General features: G+C 45.8%; 1 protein-coding gene across 8 annotated transcripts in view; it reads left to right on the forward strand.

Moving 5' to 3' along the window:
• The window catches only part of Ralgps1 (Ral GEF with PH domain and SH3 binding motif 1), a 235391-nt gene that overhangs the window by 69584 nt on the left and 145439 nt on the right, over positions 1–20368 (forward strand). For all 8 annotated transcript variants that reach the window (XR_008719384.1, XM_055600981.1, XM_055600980.1 and 5 more), the window contains exon 5: positions 14605–14688. Coding sequence is in view for 7 of the 8 variants with exons in the window: in XM_055600981.1 (XP_055456956.1) it covers positions 14605–14688 (84 nt within the window). In the remaining variant the exon portion in view is untranslated. The remainder of the gene's footprint in view (positions 1–14604; positions 14689–20368) is intronic.

Below are 20368 nucleotides of genomic sequence, written 5' to 3' on the forward strand. Positions count from 1 at the left end.
GCAGATTTCTGTAAAGTGGGGCAGCAGTGGTGCTTGTCTCATCGGCTTCTTGTGAGGGCAGTGGGCAGTAGTGAAATGAGTGAGTGGATTGCGACTTCAGTGTTCTTTAAGGGGCGTTCTGTGTTGTTCAGGGTTTTTATAGTGAGTACCTACTTACTGGTTCTTTAATAAAGTGTGGTGCTGTTTTTGCTTTTTAAAGAGAACATTTGGAAGATGTTGTGTCCCCAGTGGCAGGGTAGAAATGGACATGTTGCCCCTGTGGGCTTCCTGTTGGCTTATGGACCTGGCCTGCTGGTTGCTGTGCTGTATTCTGTTAATTGGGGCCCCTCCTCTGTCACATGGACCGGAGACTACAGGGCTGCTCTTGGCTGCCACAGGCACACACAGCTGGATCTAATTGTGCAGATCTGGGACAAGGGCTGCAGAGGGAATGTTTTGGGAAATCCGCATCATAGTGACCCTAAATCTAGTGCATGCTTTCCAGCAGACAGTAGTTAAGGATTTGGTGAAACAGTAGTGGCTGTAAATGAGTTGTTATTCTATAGAGTGAACAGGACTGAAAGCCAAGGACTGAAAGACAGATTGCTCCTGCTCATTCAGCAACCACCCCCATGCGCACACCCACCTCTGTTACTACTGGCTGTCCTCCCACCCTGTGGGGTGTGCCTGGCAAGAGTCCTGAAGCCGGCGTGCCGCCTTCTTCTGGGCACTGCTTCCTTCCTTTCTCCACCTCAGCCTCTAGCAGGTGTGTGTTTCAAATGGCTGAAGAGTTGGTCCCCGAGGAAACAGTGGGTGTGCCCCTTGCTGTCACTAGCCAAATGTGGGCATGGTGAAAGAGGCCTGTGTACCTGGCCCACCCTGCTCTTCTTGTTCCTGTTATCAGGGTGTAGACCCACCTAATGTCAGGTGAGGCCTCTCTCCTCAGTAGATGATTCCATGCTTGCCTGGCCTGGCACTCTCCCTCTCCTCCTCCTCACTCCTGCCACTTTCCCAGCCACCTCCCTCTTCAGTCACATGGGCTCTTGATATTCTCAGCTATGCTGAGGGTCTCCTAACATGGCCTACACGTGGGCCCTTCCTGCTGCCTGGATCTGCTGCACAGTTGCAGGACGTACATGACTCTCATTCTTTCCTATCTTTGGTTAAGCAAGTTTACCAGGCAGGCCCCTGGAGATAGTCTCTCCAAATATCCCTCTGCTTCATCCTGGCCAGTGTTTTCCTAAAACACTTAACATTCCCTGCTTAGTACAGTTTTTTCTCCCTTCCCTTCTGTAGAACCTGAGCTCCATGGACATATGTATGTGATACTTCCATTGCTATATTTCCTCACCCACCCTAACTCTGGAATGAGAGAAAATAGACATGTCTTACATCTGCCCACCACTATTCCTTCATTTTCTTTCTGTCTTTCATAACCTTCCTTCTCCTCCCTTCTCCTCTCTCCCTCATCCTCCTCCTAGAAAGAGCGAGACAGCTGCACGGGAGACTTGGATCTAGAAAACATCCTTCAGGATGGACATTGACCTCTCTCATTCTCCCTACCTCCTCTCCTTCCTGTCTCTTCTCTTGCTTCCTTTTCTCTGGGTCCTAAGACCTTTCATCCCTCATAGCAGCTAGGCTTGTTTCAGGAAAGGGCAGTTTCTGGCAGTTAAACCCCCACGAGCTTTTTCTGCACCCTTAATAAGCGGCTCACTGCACAAGACTTTTGTGCGCCTGCTTGAGCCTTAGCACTTCCCACAGGACACGATATTTCCTGTGGCCAGCTGGTCATGATCTTCAGATTTCCCCGTGGAGGGTGCAGAGCCTCTCTTGCTCATGTAGTGCTGCCAGTCATGTTTATACATGTTGGTGGGTGATAAGCACGTGTGACTTTATGACAGCATTGTTTATTTTGGAGTAAACTTAATTTTGAAGGTGAACAACCATGTACCTTTTTTTCAAACTGTAGAAGAAAAACCATGATCTCTTTAAACTTGTTTCTTTCCTGGTTATGTTGGAGTTTTGGCTTGCTGAGACCTAGGTTTCCTGTTTCATCCACTTTGTGTATTCTCTCTTATCTCTCATTCCTGTCATCACCCCTCTACTTTCCGGAACTGTTGGCTAGCTACACCTTTCCATTGCCCAAGTCTCCAGTTTCACATTCAGAACATCATGTTTTCCTAGGTGGAGCCGAAGAACGGCAAAGCAACAAATAGCACCCACTGTCACCGCGCCTGGCACCTGTTACTCAGTGCCCAATGAGTGATAAGCCTGGATTATGTTTTGTTGTTTGACATCCTCAGGCCATTTTAAAGAGTAGGCCTTGGGCCTATAGTTCTCTGAGGCCTACAGTTTTCTTTCTGTTTGTTAATTGCTCAATGATGGCATATATATATGCACATATATAAGTGTACAAATATTAAAATATACCATGTTTTAATACTGTGTGAATATATAGAAACTACTAAATGATATGTACAGGATTTACATATATACAGTCAGGAATTTCTTGGTTTTGTAAAATCAAGGAGTTTGAAATCACCTCTTTTCTGTTGTCATTTGCCTTTATCAAGTCTTTAAGACATGTTGAGGCTTTCTGTTTTAATTTCATACATGTCTTTTTGTTTTGCTTTGTTTTTTGGACAGGGTTTCTCTGTAAAGCCTTGGTTGTCCTGGAGCTCACTCTGTAGACCAGACTGCCATTGAAGTAAGAGATCTGCCTGCCTCTGCCTTCCAAGTGCTGCAGCCAGGCCTCTTAACTGCTGAGCCATCTTTTCAGCCACGATGTCATGTTTTATTTGCCCTTGTTTGCTCTGCTTCAGCAGCACACTCTCCTGCTCCAGGATGAACTAGCTGGTCCTGAGCCCTTGCACAGCTGCCATTGTGGGACTCCCTTTTGGTTCCCTGTGGTTAGACTCTTTTCAGTTATGCTTAGTGAGGCTTGATTCCATGCAGCTTGTGAGATAAATGCTGTCACGTTAGCTACAACTTAGCCACAGGGAGGGGTGCTTGTCTGCCACAGTTCTCTTGTGTGCCTCATAGTCTGTGTGCCTGGCAGCCAGTGACTTGACCTTATTACCCTTGCCCTTTTATCTTTTTAGAATGTCTTTATGACTGAGATCATGTGACATTCTGTGTGGTGGTTCCTTTCCTTAGGCTAAAGCAATTGGATGTATGCACTGCTACCATATTTCCTTTTTTGGCTGAGTGGTTGGGGTTTCATGGGTAGAAGAAGAGTGTTTATCCCCTCACTAGCTGGTAGACTCAGGGAAGTAGAGAAAGAAGATGCCGTGAAGGTACACACACAGCTCTCCACATGTCCTCCTAGGCAAAGGTTCTCAAAAATCAGAAATGCCATTATTTTTAAATAGAAAATTGAATGTTTCTTAAAATTATTGAGTTGTAACAATTCTTTGTATACTGCATATGTCTTTTAAAACAAATCTTACCAAATAAAAAATGTAAATTTTTAGTCCCTGTCTTTTCTTTTCTTACAATAGAATCATTCCTCTGCCTCTGTGGTTAGGGTTTTGTCGCCTTGGTCTTTTGCCTCACTGTTGTGGTTTCTATTCTGTATCTGATAGCTTGTACTTGTGCATGCTCTTTCTCTCTGTGTGGCCAGGGTAGGATACTGACCTAAACCCATCCTGCATGAAGACAGGTGAGGTTGATGGACTTGCAGGGTATAGAGAGCCAGATGCCAGCAAGTGTGGAGATTTATTCTGGTGTGCCAGAGGGAAACCTCAACTTCTCCACCCTCTTTTCTCTGATGAGTATGCTGTCTGAGCCCTTGTCCTCTGCCTGACTTTCATCCTCTTCTTGTTGCTCCTAGTAACATAACCAGGAGCCTCTCTGAGCCTGGCATCCCGCATCCCAACTCCAGGCTGCTGACCCCACCACCTTTGCAGCCTCTCCTGCCATGGTCTACCTAGGGCCTCTGTTTCCAGGTTAAAAAACCACACTGATTTCTGGAGATACCGTGAAGCCACTCAGTGATGGTTGGGTCCCTTCCATCCTCATTCTCTTGGCAGCTTGGGTTTGTCTTTCCTTGTGGGCTTTTTCTCCTGGGCCATATCAGGCATTGTAGGAGCAGTGTGTCGCTCACATATGTTGCCTGTCTTGGATTTAGTTTAACGGTATCTGTTGGTGATTTGGGGGTTTGTCTCGAAGGCAGGTGACAGGCAGGAACTCAATTTTAGTCACAGATTAAGCCCATTTTTCTCAATCTTGACTACAACAGATCTCAGTGAGTGTGACAGCAGAGCAAGATCCTCACTTGTGTGGACAGTAACATAAGCACATAACCATTCCTAATGTGTTCAGAGCCGTTAGCATCTGCTAGAGCTGGGAAAGTGTGGCCTGGATGTGTCCTCTCAGTAGATGGGCCTCCTTCAAAGGGACTGGTGAGTCCCAGTTCCACTTCCTACCAGCTTTGACCTTAGGGAAGTAGCAGTCTCTCTGAGCCTTGTCTACCATGTGGATGTGACATTAAACGTCTACGTCACCATGTAGATTCAGTACGTAACACATAGATATGCCTGCCAGAGCCCATGGACCATTTGGCACACAGTAAATGCTGATGTTTGCCTTGAATCTCTGCTCCTGGGAAAGCTGTTAGCTTATGACTACAATCCCTTTCATGTTTTATATTCAGCCTTTGCAATCAGAGGCCATGTGCCCCTTTCTGGCTTGGTAGATCCCTTAGTCAGCTCTGATGCATGCTGAGGCCCTTGGAAGCCCTTGCCTAGACACTGCCGTGGTAAGTTATGTCCTGTCACCCAGCTGTCTGGGTGTTTGCATGGCACCTTATCATGAATATATTTTGTTGGAAAGGGGTGAACATGTTTCTGTTTTTCCATAATAATAAGGTGACATCAATTTCATTGTCTTCAATTCACTAAAAACTACTGATTCCCTTGGCAGACATGGCCACTAGCAAGCACAGGTTCTTCTATTCCAATCTTGATTACTAGCTCTCAGGTCACAGGTTGCTCATGTCATGTGTGGGGTGTGTGTGTGTCTGTGTGTGTGTGTGTGCACACGCACGCGCGTGAGAGAGAGAGAGAGAGAGAGAGAGAGAGACAAATAGACTACCAAGAGTCAAAGAGGCCTTACTGAAGGCGGAAGTAGAGCACCTGCAGATGCAAGGAGTCATTGCAGATGGTCAGGTAAGAGACGGCATAATCCAGTCTTAGAGTTGGAGGTGCAGGGCTGTGCCTGCACCAGCCCCAGGCAGGGATATCCTGTCATATCAGCCTGAAGTCCTGAAGGCAGAGTTGGGAATGCACTGCCTATTGATCCTGTGAAAGAGGCACCCGATCGTCTGGTGATGGTGGTGCTGCTGTGACCACAGGAGGACAGGTTTAGTCTGGTTACAGTCCTGAAGAATGTCAGCCATTATGGTGGGAAGGCATGGTAGTGGGAGTGGCCTGGTCGATGTCATCAATCAATCAAGAAACTGAGAAGTAATACTCAGCTGGCTTTTTCTTTTTTTTCCCTTCTGTTTAGTCTGGGACTTCAGTCCATGGGTTGGTATGGGCTTTCTTATCTCAGTGAAGCCGCTGGAAAAACCCACTACAGACATTCCCCAGAGGTGTGTTGTCTAGGAGAGTCCAAGACAGTCAAGTTCCCAGTAAAGATTACATCCAGACCTAGGACAGAGGATTGCATCACTTCTTGGTATGGTATATTTGATAAGTTCACAGGCCTGAGTTTGGGAAGGTTTTGATATGTCTGTGTATTCCTGACTTGGTTTAATACATTGGTAGGTGGTAATAATTTACATTAATAAGTCTGTTCTCCATGGTTGCTGGTGGGCAGATAGTGGTTTGTTTCTTGTGCAAACTAGTTTGAGGTCATACTGCCTTGGCATTTGAACTCAAAATGGAGAAAGCCTCTTTGTATAAAATAAAGTCATTAGGGCATACCATAGCCTTAAAATGACTGTCCTGTTGGTAGGGAGTGACAGCCTGATTGCCCCTGCCCTGCCAGTTGGCCTGTCCTGCGTAGGTAAGGATGGAGTCTTACTACCCTGCCTGTCCGCTGCCTGGACAGATCAACTGTCTGCTTGTTACTTGTTTTTCTCTTTGGAGATCAGAGTACAGAGCAGTGGTGAAGGTGTATGAGGATGAAGATCTATAGCAGCTGCAAGAGGCAGAGCGAGGCATCTAGTATAGTTACTGGCATGCAGTACATGCTTAGGAAATCCTGCAGCCCATGCTGGCTGACTTGGGCCCTCCTTCTAGGCACTGGGGAGTCCTAGTATCCCTCAGGCTCATAACCTAGGATCTTGGCCCTGCTTCTGCCTGTCCACTGCTTGTGAGTATTGTTTTATTAAATTAGTCACTGGTTGAAAGTGTTAGTCCTTGTTCCAAGCACATATAAATGTTGCCTCGTCTAGACATTATGGCTAAGAATTACTCTAGGTGGCAGGTAATGTTATCAGGGCTGTTTCTCAAATGAGGTCAGGCTTGTTCAGCGTACGTTAGCCATAGATTCAGGGCCATTTCCAGGTGACTAAATAAAGACAGGCATGGAGACTTAGTGACTTGTCCTGGGCCACAGAGTGAAGGTGTCACCAGGCCCACTTGGTTCCCCAAACACTGCTCTCTAGATTTCTGATGTGCATGCTTTCAGCACTCACTCCTGAGAGTAACACCGACTGTTGTTTTAAAAAGCGAAAAACCATTTGCCTGCAAATTTCATGATTCCTTGTTTTTAGTTGCTGAATAGTAGTATTCCATTGTGTAAATGTACCACAATTTCTTTATCCATTTCTTAGTTGAGGGACATATAGGATGTTTTTGAAATCTGGCTATTAAGAATAAAGCTACTATGAACATAGTTGAGCAAATGTCCTTGTTGTATGGTTGAGCATCTTTCATATATATACTTAGGAGTGGTATAGTTGGATCTTAAGGTAGCACTATTCCTAATTTTCTGAGAAAGTGCCAGATTGATTTCCAAAATGGTTGTACAAGTTTACATTCCCTCCCAATGGAGGAGGGTTCCCCTTTCTCGACAACCTCTCCAGCATAGGTTATCACTTGATTTTTTTATCTTTTTATTTTTTTATTCTGATGTGTGTGAGGTAGAATCTCAGGGTCATTTTGATTTGCATTTTCTGGATGACTAATGACGTTGAGCATTTCTTTAACTGTTTCTCTGCCATTTGATATTCCTCTGTTGAGAATTCTCTGTTTGGCTCAGTAACCCAATTTTTTAATTGGATTACTTGGTTTGTTGGTGTTTAACTTCTTGAGTTCTTTATATATTCTGGATATTAATCCTCCATCAGATATAGGGTTGGTGAAGATCCTTTCCTAGTCTGTAGGCTGTCGTTTTGTTCTGACGACAGTGTCCTCTGCTTTACAGAAGCTTTTCAGTTTTATGAGGTCCCATTTATTGATTGTTGATCTTAGAGCCTGTGCTGTTGGTATTCTGTTCAGGAAGTTGTCTCCTGTGCCAGTGAGTTCAAGGCTCTTCCCCACTTTTTCTTCTAACAGATTTAGTGTGTCTGGTTTTATGTTGAGGTCTTTGATCCACTTGGACTTTAGTTTTGTGCAGGGTGATAAATATGGATCTATTTGCATTTTTCTACATATAGACATCCAGTTAGACCAGTATAATTTGTTGAAGATGCTATCTTTTTTTCCACTGTATGGTTTTGGCTTTTTTGTCAAAAATCAAGTATCATCCTGATGAGGTAACCCAGAAGCAGAAAGATACACATGGTATATACTCACTAATAGGTGGATATTAGCCATATAATATAGGATAAACATACTGAGATCTATAGTCCTAGGGAAGCTAAACAACAGGGAGGGACCCTCCGCAAGATGCTTAATCCTCATTCAGAGGGGCAAACGGGATGGACATTGGAACAGGGAGAAAACAGGGAACAGGACAGGAACCTTCCAGAGAGGGTCTCTGAAAGAATCTACCTAGCAGGGTATTGAAGCAGATGCTGAGAATCATAGCCAAACTTTGGGCAGAATGCAGGGAATCTGATGGGAGAAGAGGGAGATAGACCTGGAGGGGACAAGGAGCTCCATAAGGAGACCAACAGAGCCAAAAAAAAATAAAATAAAATAAAAAAAAATTTGGGCTCAGGGGGTCCTGTAGAGACTGATGAATCAATCAAAGACCATGCATGGAGAGGATGGAGAGGACCTAGACCCCCTGCTCAGACGTAGCCATGGGCAACTCAGTTTCCATGGGGGTTGTCTATAAGTGGAGCAGGGGCAGTCACTGGCATGAACTTGGTTGCCTGATGTTTGATGAGTTCCTTCTGGTGAGGTGGCCTTAGTAGGCCGCAGAGAAAGAGGATCCAGACATTCCTGATGAGACCTGATAGGCTAAGGTCAGATAGTAGGGGAGGAGAACCTCCCCTGTCTGTGGACTAGGGAAGGGACATGGAGAGGGAGAGGAAGAGAAGGTGGGACCAGGAAAAGATCACGGAGGGGCCTACAGCTGGGATAAAAAGTGAATAAATTGTAATGAATAATAATAAAGAAAAAATTGCAAAAAAAAAAAAAAGTGCAACAACAACAAAAATGAAAAACTCAGCTGTTCTATTTTACCAATTAAGACTCAGGAGCCAGATGCTGAGATGAAAACCTGCTAGCTCAGAGAGGCTAAGGAAGCACCCAGCTGACCTTCTTAGCTCAGGATGGAAAAAACTCAAAAGGCTCACTAGCTCAGCTGACAGCCGAGGAGGAAAAGTCCAAAAAAACCCAAGGTCAAAGGCTAAAGCCAAAGAGCTACAGTCAAAACCAACCAACCAACCAAACAAACAAAAAACAAAACAAAATGAAAAACACCCTTTTTTCTTCTCCATGATGTCTTAAATATCCCTCAACTCAAAGTCCTTCCCAGTCTTTAATCCCTGTCAGCTGGTTTCTTGCTCTGCCTCTTGACCTAGGGTTAACGATATTAAATCCTATGTACAGAAAACTCTTGGATTAAAGGTGTGTGCTAAGGATAGTTGAACCATACCATAATCACCTGCTTACAATAAACAGAAAGTTCTTGCTTTAAAGGTGTGTGATAGGGCTCAATCACACCAAACAAGAAACTGTGTTTTACAGTTTACAATTTTGGGTTTCACAGTGGGATCAGATATCCTGCAACAGCTAACTCTCTGTCATGCACCAGTAGGAGTGTCTTCTGGGAGTGCTGTCATTCCTGCTTCTACCCCAGGGCCCCTCATTTGTACACCTCTTCTAAGATGACTTCGTATGGCTGGCAAGGCCTGTACGTCCCTCAGGGACTTGCTGGTCTCTCTGTTGCTCGTCTGTCTCTTGAACCCACTCTTGCCCCTCCAGCAGAGGTGGCTGTGATGTATCCTCTTCCTCAGTCAGATCCCACCCCATTCTGCACTGGCCCTGCTCTCCCTGTCAGTGGCCTCCTGTCATGGTGCTTTTGTCTGCCAGCTCCTCTGAAAACACTCCATGAATGAACCTGGCAGTTTCTCCCTTTGTCTCTATTGTCTTTGTTCTTCTTCTGTCAGAAGGTGGGGTGGGAGGAGGCAAGATAAAGCTTGTAGTGGCTCACAGAGGAGGCATGGTGCCAGTGCTGGTGCCAGCCTCGTGGTGGTCCTGGAGGTCTAAGCTGGTGACTCTCCACATGGACATGCTGAGAGAATGTGAAATGGAGACGCCTAAAGTTGGAATTAAGCCACATGTGTAGCTTTCTACAGCCCAGAGGCCAAGATGCCATGGGTGGGTGGGGGGTCTTCAGGGACAATGTCACCCTTCCCCAGGACTCCTCTTTCAGAGATTACCTCATTGCTCTCTGCTCAGAGTCATGACTTTCTTAGGGTATCTGACTTCCGAGCCCTTAGCTCAAAGCTGGTGGGGCTCACCTGACTGTGGCGCTCAGAGATGCTATGTCAGATGGGCCAAGACCAGTGTTAACTCTTAATGTTGCCTAAGAATGCATACAGTGAGGATGTTAAAAGGAAGTTGGTTTTATGAAAGTTAGAGATCTTTGTGTAGACAGTGCTAATAAACATTTGCTTTTGACTGGCAAAGAGAATGTCTAAATGAATCCTGTGTTGCAGATATTCTTATTTATGACAGCTATGCAGACACACCTTTTGGGTCTGGGCCTGCAGAAACTGAGGTGCCTTGTGAGAGCCAAGAGAGGTATGGCCAACGAGGAATGTGGAATCTTGGATGAGCTCAGGACAGGAACATGGGCACTACAGGGCTGCTAGCCGAAGCCTGTGGTATACCACACAGCAGGATGTAGAAAGCAAGCATGGACAGATGCAGGTGGGGCTGGGGTCTTGCCTCAGAAAAGAGCACCGGGAAGACGTGCCTGAGGACAAAGACAGTCAGACCAAGGCATGGCCTTGTAGATGAGTCAATGGGACAATGTAGGGCCACACTGTCCAAGTCAGGAATTGACATTGCTAGAGGAAAGACCAGTGACAGGAAAGCAAGGCATGGGGAGGGCAGGAGGGAGAGGAAAGACAGTTCAGGATATTCCCCTGTGGAGGAGAAGGAAGGGGCTTGGAGGAGATAGGTGGGCTGTGCCAGACATCTGATATTATTATTAGAGAGCCAGGCTAAATGCACACCACATGCAGCAGGAAGGAGAGGGGGAGGTTGAGCATACTGGTGAGACCTCTGGAAAGGCTGAGTGATGGGACAGGGCCAGGTTATGTGGCCCCTGAGAGGGAGGCAGAGGAGGCAGGAAGAACTGCAAGTCCCACAAGTTTTCTCCTTTCAGCTTCTGTTTTCTGGTGACTCAGGGAATCTGCATGATGGAGGACAAGACCCAGAAGACTCTTAGTCTCCTTTCACACCCTCTTGACCTCAGTCCAGGGTCAGAGCTAGCTAGCCTAGATGGCCCATGAGCCTGGGGCATTGGGAGGTTCATGTACAATCCTGGCTCATCCAGGATTTAGAGCTGCCAGACCTTCCCAGCCTCAACCCCAGTCCCCCTTTCCCTGTAGAGCTATCCTTGTTTCCTTTGGTCAGTGTTAACTGATCACAATCAGGTTAGTTCTGTAGCATGGGCCTTTTTAGGCCTCTGTGAGTGGAAGAGTTTTGTTCGGTTCCTTCACATTTTCCAACGCGCTTTACACAGATGGAATATCTTGTGATCCTGTAAAGCCAAACACAGAAAGGGAAGCGTGCCAAGGAGGTTGGCCTAGAGAGTGGTTTAGTGCAGATAATATGTATGATTTCATCTGACATCTTGATAAATTTTTCTGTGCTGGAGCTGGGAGGTTCCAGTGGCAAGGAGCTCTCAGCCCTCATCCCTCAAAAGACACTCAAAGGCATGCAGGCCACATGCCTGGGGTGCTGCCACCCTGCTCCAGAATCTTCCTCCTTCAATTCCTGCTGCAGCGCAGGGAAATTGCTAATGTGCACATCATCCTCAGGGCTGAAACCTATGTCTAGGACCCTTTTGTGACACAGTGGCAGTTCTGTGATTCAGTGTGAGGCCTTTCCGCTTGAGGTTCTTTGCTCAACCTAGGCTGTCAGAGCATCTCAGACATAGTTTGGACCCTGCTGAGGTGTTAATTTGAAAGGTACCCTGTCTCCTAGAGTACAAGGTTTTCTAGAGAACTGCCAAATCCCTACCCTCCCACCCCCAAACACCAGTGTTCAAATAAAGGTCTCAGATGTTCAGACTGAACTAATGTGTGAAGTATAATTCTTGACTCTTGCCTACATGACATTGGTGAAAAGAGAAATAGAAGCCATTTCGAGACAGGAGTAGGTGGGAAGAGGAAAGGGAGCACTTGGTGTTCGAGCTGATGCTGAGCACAGCTCCTGCCCCCCTCACTGTGGTGTGTGCCCCCACCCCAGGGAAGACATCTGTGTCAAGTGCCCACATGGTGTAGCCATCCCATGTTCCTGTACCTGTAAGAAGAGAAATTCTACAAAAATGGACACCGTGTCACTGGGGTGTGAACATCAGGACCAGGGCTGGTTCTAATCGTAGATGCACACCACCTCCCTGTCACGTGTCTTTCCACGTGGTGCAGAAATAAGAACTGGGAGCCTGAATTATATACACACATACCCATGCGTATGCATGGACACCCTTCCCAAATACACACACACCTACTGCTACTGCTATTTCGTTTTGAATGCAAGAAAACATGGAGGGAAACACCATCAGAGATTGGACACTAAGCAGTCTAATTCCTGAACATTGTTTAAGTGCATAAGTTTTATATTTGATGATAATCCACAGTTTCTCAGCATTGACACTGAATTCCCAGGAGAGAGGGGCCTTTGTTCTGACAAACGCTAACAGGGCAGTAATATACTATGTGCTTAATGGTGTGTGTGCACAGTGGGGTGTAAATTTCATTGAGGCAGGTGAACTGTGCACTGGCCATGAATCCAGGTACGCATTTCAGACGAAGTGCAGATAGCAAGCAGGTGAACCCTCCAGAACCAAGAGATTGATGTAGCTTTGATTTTGAGAGGTGGAGTCATGGCATTCTTTCAGGAGCATGAACTCTTAGCCCCAGTAGTTAAGCTGGGATGAGATAATGGTTTTCATGAGAAAGCCTCCATGGAGGGACTGTGTGGGGGCTGCCTGTGTGGGAACCACCTGTATGTCTACTCCAGTGACATCTGTCAAATGCCAGTGTTAATTGATATCACTGTCTTCAGACTTGGGATCTAAAATTGTCAAGTTGAGAAGGGCTTGACCAGGTCCTGGTTCATTGTCTTCGTGGGGGTGACAGTGGCTGTTCACAGATGTGAGGCAGCCAGGAAGAGGTGTGTCTCAGCTCCTGGTTGGTCTTCCTATTAGCCACATATCCAGGTAGTTCACACAGGCTACAGTTTGGCTCCAGCTGGCTTCCCACATGTGCCTGGCTGGTATTCACCACTAGGTCCTGAGATGCCCCAAGGATTACTTGCTTCAGATGCCCAGAAAACAAGTTTTTTTCTTTGTCTCTTTCTACTAGTCCAACCCCTGACTTCCAAGCATGTTCATTGGCAGCTGATTTTCACTGAAGATCTTTAAAATGTTCCAGGTGTATACTTTTTAAAAAGTTGCTAATAAGGTGGAGGTCTGGTCAAAATCAGCAGGTCCTAGAATTCTAGGTGGAGAATGTTCCTCCCTCCCTTCTCTGTCAGAACTCCCCACAGCACAGGCCAGGGATGCTGGGCCTTTGTAGGGTGGCCTTGCCTTGGTCTTCTTATAGCCTCTACGTTGTCCTGGTGGTTCCTAGGTTCTCAGCTTCTTACTCACATAGGCTGCAAAGGTGGAAGGAAACTTTGGAGCAAAGTGATAGTGCATGCTGGGAAGAAACATACTGTCAAGAGTGACAGTGGCCACATGAGTAGGGAACTCAAGGTCCATGGTTATTATTTGGAACTTCAAGGAGTTTGTTTGCTAAGGGCTGTAATAGGGGTGGTTCTCTGTTTTGATTGGCGGGCTTGTGTTCTGTAAACTTTCATTCACTGTACATGTTCTTTCCCACAATGCATCTGATTTTAGTCCTATGTTTGCCTAGTTATGCACAGGCATGAGATGGTAAGTAAGGGATCATCCCCAAAAGTTCATGTAGGTGAAACAGTTTGCCTTATTGTTCAGGCAACTCAGCATACTCAAATTAGCTCAGCTGGATTGGGCCCCCGGTCTCTTACCTGGATATAATTGAAGTGTGATTTAATAGCATCTGTTTGTCTAATGCTCATCAAATGGCAGGAGAAACTTACTCCATTGTTCAAAGAGGGGAATGCTAGCAGCTCAGTGAAGGTGGGCATTGTAGCTTGCTAACAGGTTGTTGGATGGATTGTTCAGAGAGGGGTATGTGTATAGTATATGCAGGTTTGAGGTCTCAGGCTGTCACGTGCAGTATTAGAAGAGGGGCCTGTGTTCAGCTCATACCAAGAGGAGTCCAAGGTTGTAAAACTATATGCTGTGCTTGCCTGCCTCAACCTGATCCCACATGATGGCTCCTGTTATCCAAACAGGAGCTAATGTTGGTGACAGGTAAAACTTAGCTACTTTTGTCCATGAAATCACACTGCTAAGCCTGCTGGGAAAGTAGATACATGCTTCTGCAGTAGTGGTACTTTTCTTTCATGTCTCTTTGGTGTATAAGAGATGGGAGAGGCTAGTTTCAAGAAGGAGTCTCAAGTAATCCCAGAAGCATCTCTAGTTGTTGAGAGCGTGGCCTGGGACTTTGCCTGATTGCAAGAATGGATGATGTGTGTGACCAACAAAATAGGATATTCCTCAGTTAGATTTTAATTTTAAGCTAGTCTGGAGCCCTGGAACCATATTCAGGACAGGGGAGTCCTGCTGGTTTGAGTGTTTATGGCCCCTGCTCAGACAAGTTGCAATGTGAATAGGACTCTTGGTTCGAGAGAAGCTGGCAGAGGGACAGTAGTAAATGTTGGGCATAGAGATCTTGGAATATAGGGTCACAGCTGTGGGGGAGAGTATCCCACTCTCCACCTTTCCTCTGAGCCTGCCTACATGTACTCTTGCCTACAGACCAGCCCTTTATCCTCACCTGGTGAGCTTAGGAACAGCCAAGGCTTCAGCTCTGACCCCACTCTGCTCACCCTCCAGCCAGATGTCCTGTATTTTGTATTCTGACTGAATTCCTGTTGATACCAACTCTGTGCTTCCTAGGAATTGGCCAGCTGTGGATGGAGTAAGAAGGAGAAACACAGTCTTGCCCCTAACGTCGTGGCCTTTACCAGGAGGTTCAACCAGGTAAGCAGGGTCCCTCGAGTGTGTCTGTCCTCATAGCAGTCTACTGTGCCTGAAGCCCTTCATGGATTGATCCTAGCCTCCTGACCCTGGGTCCCACTTCTCTTTCCTAATTGCCCACTGCTATCTAGTCTGGTTCACAGAAGTAAGAACATATATGTTCCTGAGCTGGTATCATTCTACAGAAGCCCAGGTTCTGGAAGGTCGAGCAGGGAGTCTAGCCTTTGCTTTCCCTTCTTGCCTCACTTCTCTGCCTCCTGTCTTCTCCAGACTCCAGCTTCCTGGCCTGCCCTCTCTGCCATACCTCTGTTCCAATAGGTCTCTTGCCCCTGTGTCTTCTGCTCTTGGGCCAGGATTCGTCTTTCCTATTTAACTGAGTGTCACTTTCGCAGCCTGTCTGAGGTCTTCCCATCAAACATCTTACTGTACCTTTCTGTTTTTCTCCATGTGGTCCTCAACTCAACTGTCTTTTTTTGTGTGTTCTATGGTGCCTGTGAAAACCTGTATGTCTTATTCACCATCATCTCCCTACCATCTTGTCAATGTCAGGCTTGTGTGTCAAGGACCCTCAGTAAACATGCATGCTTAGGAAACACTTCTTGAGTTGCACTTCCTGGATCCTGACCCACTTGGCTCCACATGCTTCAGGCTGACTTGGTCCAGCCAGAACTCTGGCTCTGGGTATGAAGAGCCATCTCCTCCTGCAGTGTAAAGAGATGGGCTTATGGGAACAGATGAGAAACTCAGAGGCAAATGGACCACCTGAAGGGTCTAGTGCTTCTGATTTCTCCCTCAGATCCTCCATTGCTGTGCTTCGATAGCAAACTTCCTCAAGGCTCCCTTTGCACAAACCAGACCTCTACACAGAACTCTTCTCAGATTTTTGTTTTGTTTTGTTTTTCTGATTTCCAATGAGGACAGTGACCTAAAGGTTGCATAATTGTGTGACTGGTCCTCTGGGTGCCAGAACCCACATTCCTTTGGGGGTCTTAGTTTCAGCTGGGCCTTTCCTCTTGGAAATGCCTGGCCCTGTACATCACTGTTGCTCAACCTCTTCAGCCTTCTGCTGCCTCCACATCTATCCTTCGACAGTAGGAGCCTCAGTCTGAAGATCAAGGCTGGGGCTGATATGCTTTGCGTGTTTGTTTGTTTGTTTGATGAGGTATGATAGAAGCCAAGAACAGCATGGCTACCTTTGTGATGGGGCCTGCACAGTTAGTTTAAATAGAGAAGTGATTTTTTTTCTCTTTGTATTATAAATCTTTTCCTTTCAAACTAAGCTTACTCTTAAAAAAAAGAAAGAAAAGAAAAGAAAGAAAGAAAAGGAAAAGAAGCTCAGTGCAATGATGCACACCTTTAGGCAGGTGCACTTCTGAGTTCGAGGCCAGCCTGGTACAGAGTGTGTTCCAGGATAGGCCAAGGCTACACAGAAAAACCCTGCCTTAAAACAAAACAAAACAAAACAAAACAAAACAAAACAAAACAAAATGAAGAAGAAAAAGAAAAAAAGAAGAAAAGAAGAAAAAGATGAAGAAGAAAAGCCAGATGTGTACACACTGTCAGAGGATTCAGAATTTCCTTAATAAAACTTTTGAGTGGGAGCCAACCCTGGCCCCACCTCTGGCCAGCCATTGAACTCACAGAGGACACAGAGGATGGGTCCTTGGGGACTCTGTAATCTGCTTCCCACAGGGGTGCCAGGTCATCTTGGCAAGGGCAGTACACCCGTGTAGCATACAGTTGTATTGTGTCATCCCAGACCAAGTGGCGCAGTGGGCCAGCAGTCAAGCGTGTTTTCTCAAACATCGTGCTCCAGGAAGTGTAAGCCCATGGAGAGCCAACAGCTTCTGGACACAGCCTGGGAGCTCTGGCTTGAACTGGCCAGAGGCCAGCCTTGGCCCACTGCTGGTACTGCTGTCTTTAGGATGAGCTCATTGGTCCACTTGTGGGTGGACCTGAACCATGTGAAGACAAGACACCTTATTAGACTCCAGATAAGAGCTAGCAGCCCACTGACCTTTTGAGAGCCTCAATTTCCTCACCTGTATCTGAGAATAGGAGCAGCCTTACTTTACATAAGGGTAACAGAGCATGGTGTCTGGCAGGTAGTGGGTGCAGGTGTTCCAGAGACTGCAAGGAAAGTGAAGGTCAGAAGTCCAGAAGGAAATTGCTGGAGCATCTGGGATCCTAGGACCAAATGACAACCCCGGGGCATGCATGCCCAAGGGTGTGCTCATCCAGTGTCAGCATGGTAGAACTCAGCCAGGCTTACCCAAGGTCTGCTGTGCATCCTGCCCCAGGGGGTTCACCCTCGTCTTTTGTGCTACTGTGAGGTTCTGGCAGTATCTCACATCTGAACCCACTTCCAGAAAGCGCAAATATGTGAACTTGCGTTTGATTTGGGGGTTCAGTGCTGCTCTGAAGTGTGTGCAGCAATGGTGAGTTTGAGCCTTAGCATAGCTTGATAGCTGTAGGATATTGGAGTGCCTTCTGGCTTCTGCACTCATCTTCTTCAGGAATCATCCCAAGTGGGTTTTGAAGATTAAATGAGAAGCTGTATTCAACCCAGGGGAAATTTTATTTTTTTAAGCTTTTAAAAGAATCTTTTATTTTTTTAATATGTGTATTACAGAAATGATTTCTTAGCTTCAGAAAGAAAGTGCTGTGGCTAAAAGCTCCTGGTGAAAAGGAAGGTAAGGAAATATGAAAGGCTAAGGCTTAAGAGTGTATATGCGTTAACAAAATGTAACTAAAAAGAAAAATAAAATTAAAAAAAAAAAAAGAGTGTATATGCGGGCCAGCAGTGTGTTCAAGGGGAGTTGGAGAACCAATGACTTCTGACAGTTGTCAAGGGCAGAGTATGAAGTTTGCATATGATGCTGGGTAAAGACATCTAAGAGTGGGAAGAACATTCTGGAAGGGCAGAATCTGGAAGTGCACTTGAGGAGTGAAGGAGTGTTTGGCTCAGGCCACCTGAGCAGAGCAGGTAGAGAGCACATGGGTCTTAGCCATAGGCACATAGGAAGATAGAACCTCTATGGAGAGAGCAGGTGTAGGCGATGCTGCCATAGCAGCTCCAAAGACAGAGGGAGGAGGAAAGGGCCAGTGGTGTCCAGGAAGGTAGTTATGCTTTTCTTCTTTCAAGTGGGCAGACCCTTGAGGGTGTTCATGTCTGAATGGAAGGGTTCAGGAGGCCAGGGAAAGCCAAAGGTGAGGAGAGGGCGGGAGTATGTGACAAAGGCCTCGAGGAGATGAGAAAGGGGGCTCTCAGGAGCTCCTCAGGGAGCAAAATGCTGTCATAAGGGAGACACAGCTGCAGACAGCTTATCGGTACAGTTCAAGGTCTGTGGCTTATCTTCCTCTGGGAAAATGGAGGCAAAGGGGAGAATCTGGTTGGGAAGCATGCTGACTATTCAAGATCATGAGAGAGTCCTGAGCGTTGACAGTGGCCCAGGTAAGAGAGCATGCAGCACTTAAAGTATCTTGGGTTCCATTTGCAGCCTGCGGGTGGGAATGTGGGAGGACATGTGGTAGGCAGTCTGTCCATGCACACAGGCTGTCCCAACAGGGTTTCTGGAAGGACTGAGGGGCAAGGGGACTTCCTCAAAGAAGGGGCTAGACTGAGTGACAGTGACAAGAACTAACTGCCTAAGAAGAGAAAGGGCTATTGTGCTCCAGGGGACTAAGCTAGAAAAGGGGACAGTAAGGACTAGAAGACTTGAGTTTTTGAGTCCATGATGAAAACATAGGATTTAAAATTTTTCTCCATTGCTGTTGAGCAGTACTGGACAATGGGGGAAAAGGTGACCGAAGGGGCCGGAGGTGATAGTTAATGCAGTCAGAGTAATAAGGAGATAAGAGGCCATGTTTGTTTGCAGCAATGTCATAATTGCCTAAGGAGAAAGCTAAGATTTGGTGACAAGAGGAAGACAGTTATCCATTTGTGTATGTCTGTGTGTGCATTTGGAAGTGAGAGGTTGATCTCAGGTGCCATTCTTTGGGTGGGGTCTATGTCTTCCTTTCTCTTTCCCACTCCCTTGAGACTAGATCTTTCACCGGCGGGAAGCTCACCAGGTAGGCTGGTCAGTCAGTTCCAGCACTCCTCCTATTTCAGCTCTTCACAGCTACTCCTGGCTTTTTTTGTGGGGTCTTGGGACTTGAACTCAGTTCCTCTTGCCTACACAGCTAGCATTATTACCACTAAGCCATCTCCCTAGCCCGCTTTTTTTAAACCTGGGCTTTCCCTTTTCTCCCCCCATTTGCTTTTTGTCTTGTTTGTTTTTATTTGTGGATGACTAACAAAGTTTTATATTCTCAACCATTCTTTTCTATTCATCTGTAATACTTCTGTGGCATTTCCCAAGAGATGTCTTGTACACCTACCCAGTCCCTAGTATGAGCTATGCCTTCAAAGCAATAAGTTACATCAGTGATAGTTTATATGTATTAAACAATAGTCTCTCTATCTATATATAAAAGCTTCTTTAGCTCCATGACCATAGAACAGCTAGTTCATGTATACATGGCCTTTTCAACTTTTCAAAAATTTAGTGTAAGCACTGTATTAGCAGGCAGAAGAAGAAGAAAAAAAAACACACAAAATCCAGTGTTTACCCATGGTTTAAAAAAAAAAAAATCAAACAAGAAAGGGGAACTTCTTTGACTTTCTAGAGAAATCCACAGCATCCTTAAGCCCAGATGATCCTTAGTAGAGAGACATTGGGCATGTCCCCTACCATCTTAGTAGTGAGACACTGGGCATGTTCCCTGAGATCTAGAATAAGACAATGTGGTGCTCTTACACTGTTCCTGTGTAATACTACACAGAATAAGATAGAAACAATAAAAGACATTTAGCTGAAAGAGAAAGAAACTGAGGTATCTTTATTTATAGTTGACATTACTGTCTATAGAAAATTCTAATTAAGTAATTTTTACAAACTCTCCTGGCACTAATGCGCAAGCAGGGAATACAGGGCCATTCAGTATACACAAAGGGGTTGTTTTTGTTGTACTAGCAAGGAGGAATTGGAATCTGAAGGTTGAGAGCACTGTTTGTAATAATGCCAGGCCCCAAACAAGACTTAAGGTGTTTATTTTTACAAAATGTGGTTTATATGTTGAAAGCTACAAAGCACTGATGTAAGTAATCAGAGTAGATGTTAGGAAACAGGGAGAGGCTCCATCTTCATGGATGAAAAGACTCAGTGTCATTAAGATGTCAGCTCTCCACTTGACATTTAGAGTCATTGCTGTGTGTATGATCCAACAGACTCATTCCAGAGGTTGTGTAGGACTACCAGGAATCTAGAATGACTAGTGTAGTGCTGGGAAAAAGAGAACAACATTACAGATTCACTATTGACAGAAGGCAGGGGCACCTGGGCCAGTTGGACAGAGTGTAGACTGAGACTGTGCTGGGACAATTGAAGAGCTCTCTCTCTCTCTCTCTCTCTTTCTCTCTCTCTCTCTCTCTTTCTCTCTCTCTCTCTCTCTCTCTCTCTCTCTGTCTCGCTCTGTGTGTGTGTATGTAGGAGAAAATGAATTTAGAAACTTACTTTAAAGTCTTTTATAAAATTAACTCAAACGAGATAAGATACTTGGATGTCAGCTTTTAGGAGAAGATACAGACAGGGAATATCTATGCCCTTGGGCCAAAAGACAGTCTGTGGGAAAAAAATCA

The sequence above is a fragment of the Psammomys obesus genome, unplaced genomic scaffold (genome assembly GCF_907164565.1).
Source record: "Psammomys obesus unplaced genomic scaffold, mPsaObe1.curated_primary_1811, whole genome shotgun sequence".
Lineage (NCBI taxonomy): Eukaryota > Metazoa > Chordata > Mammalia > Rodentia > Muridae > Psammomys > Psammomys obesus.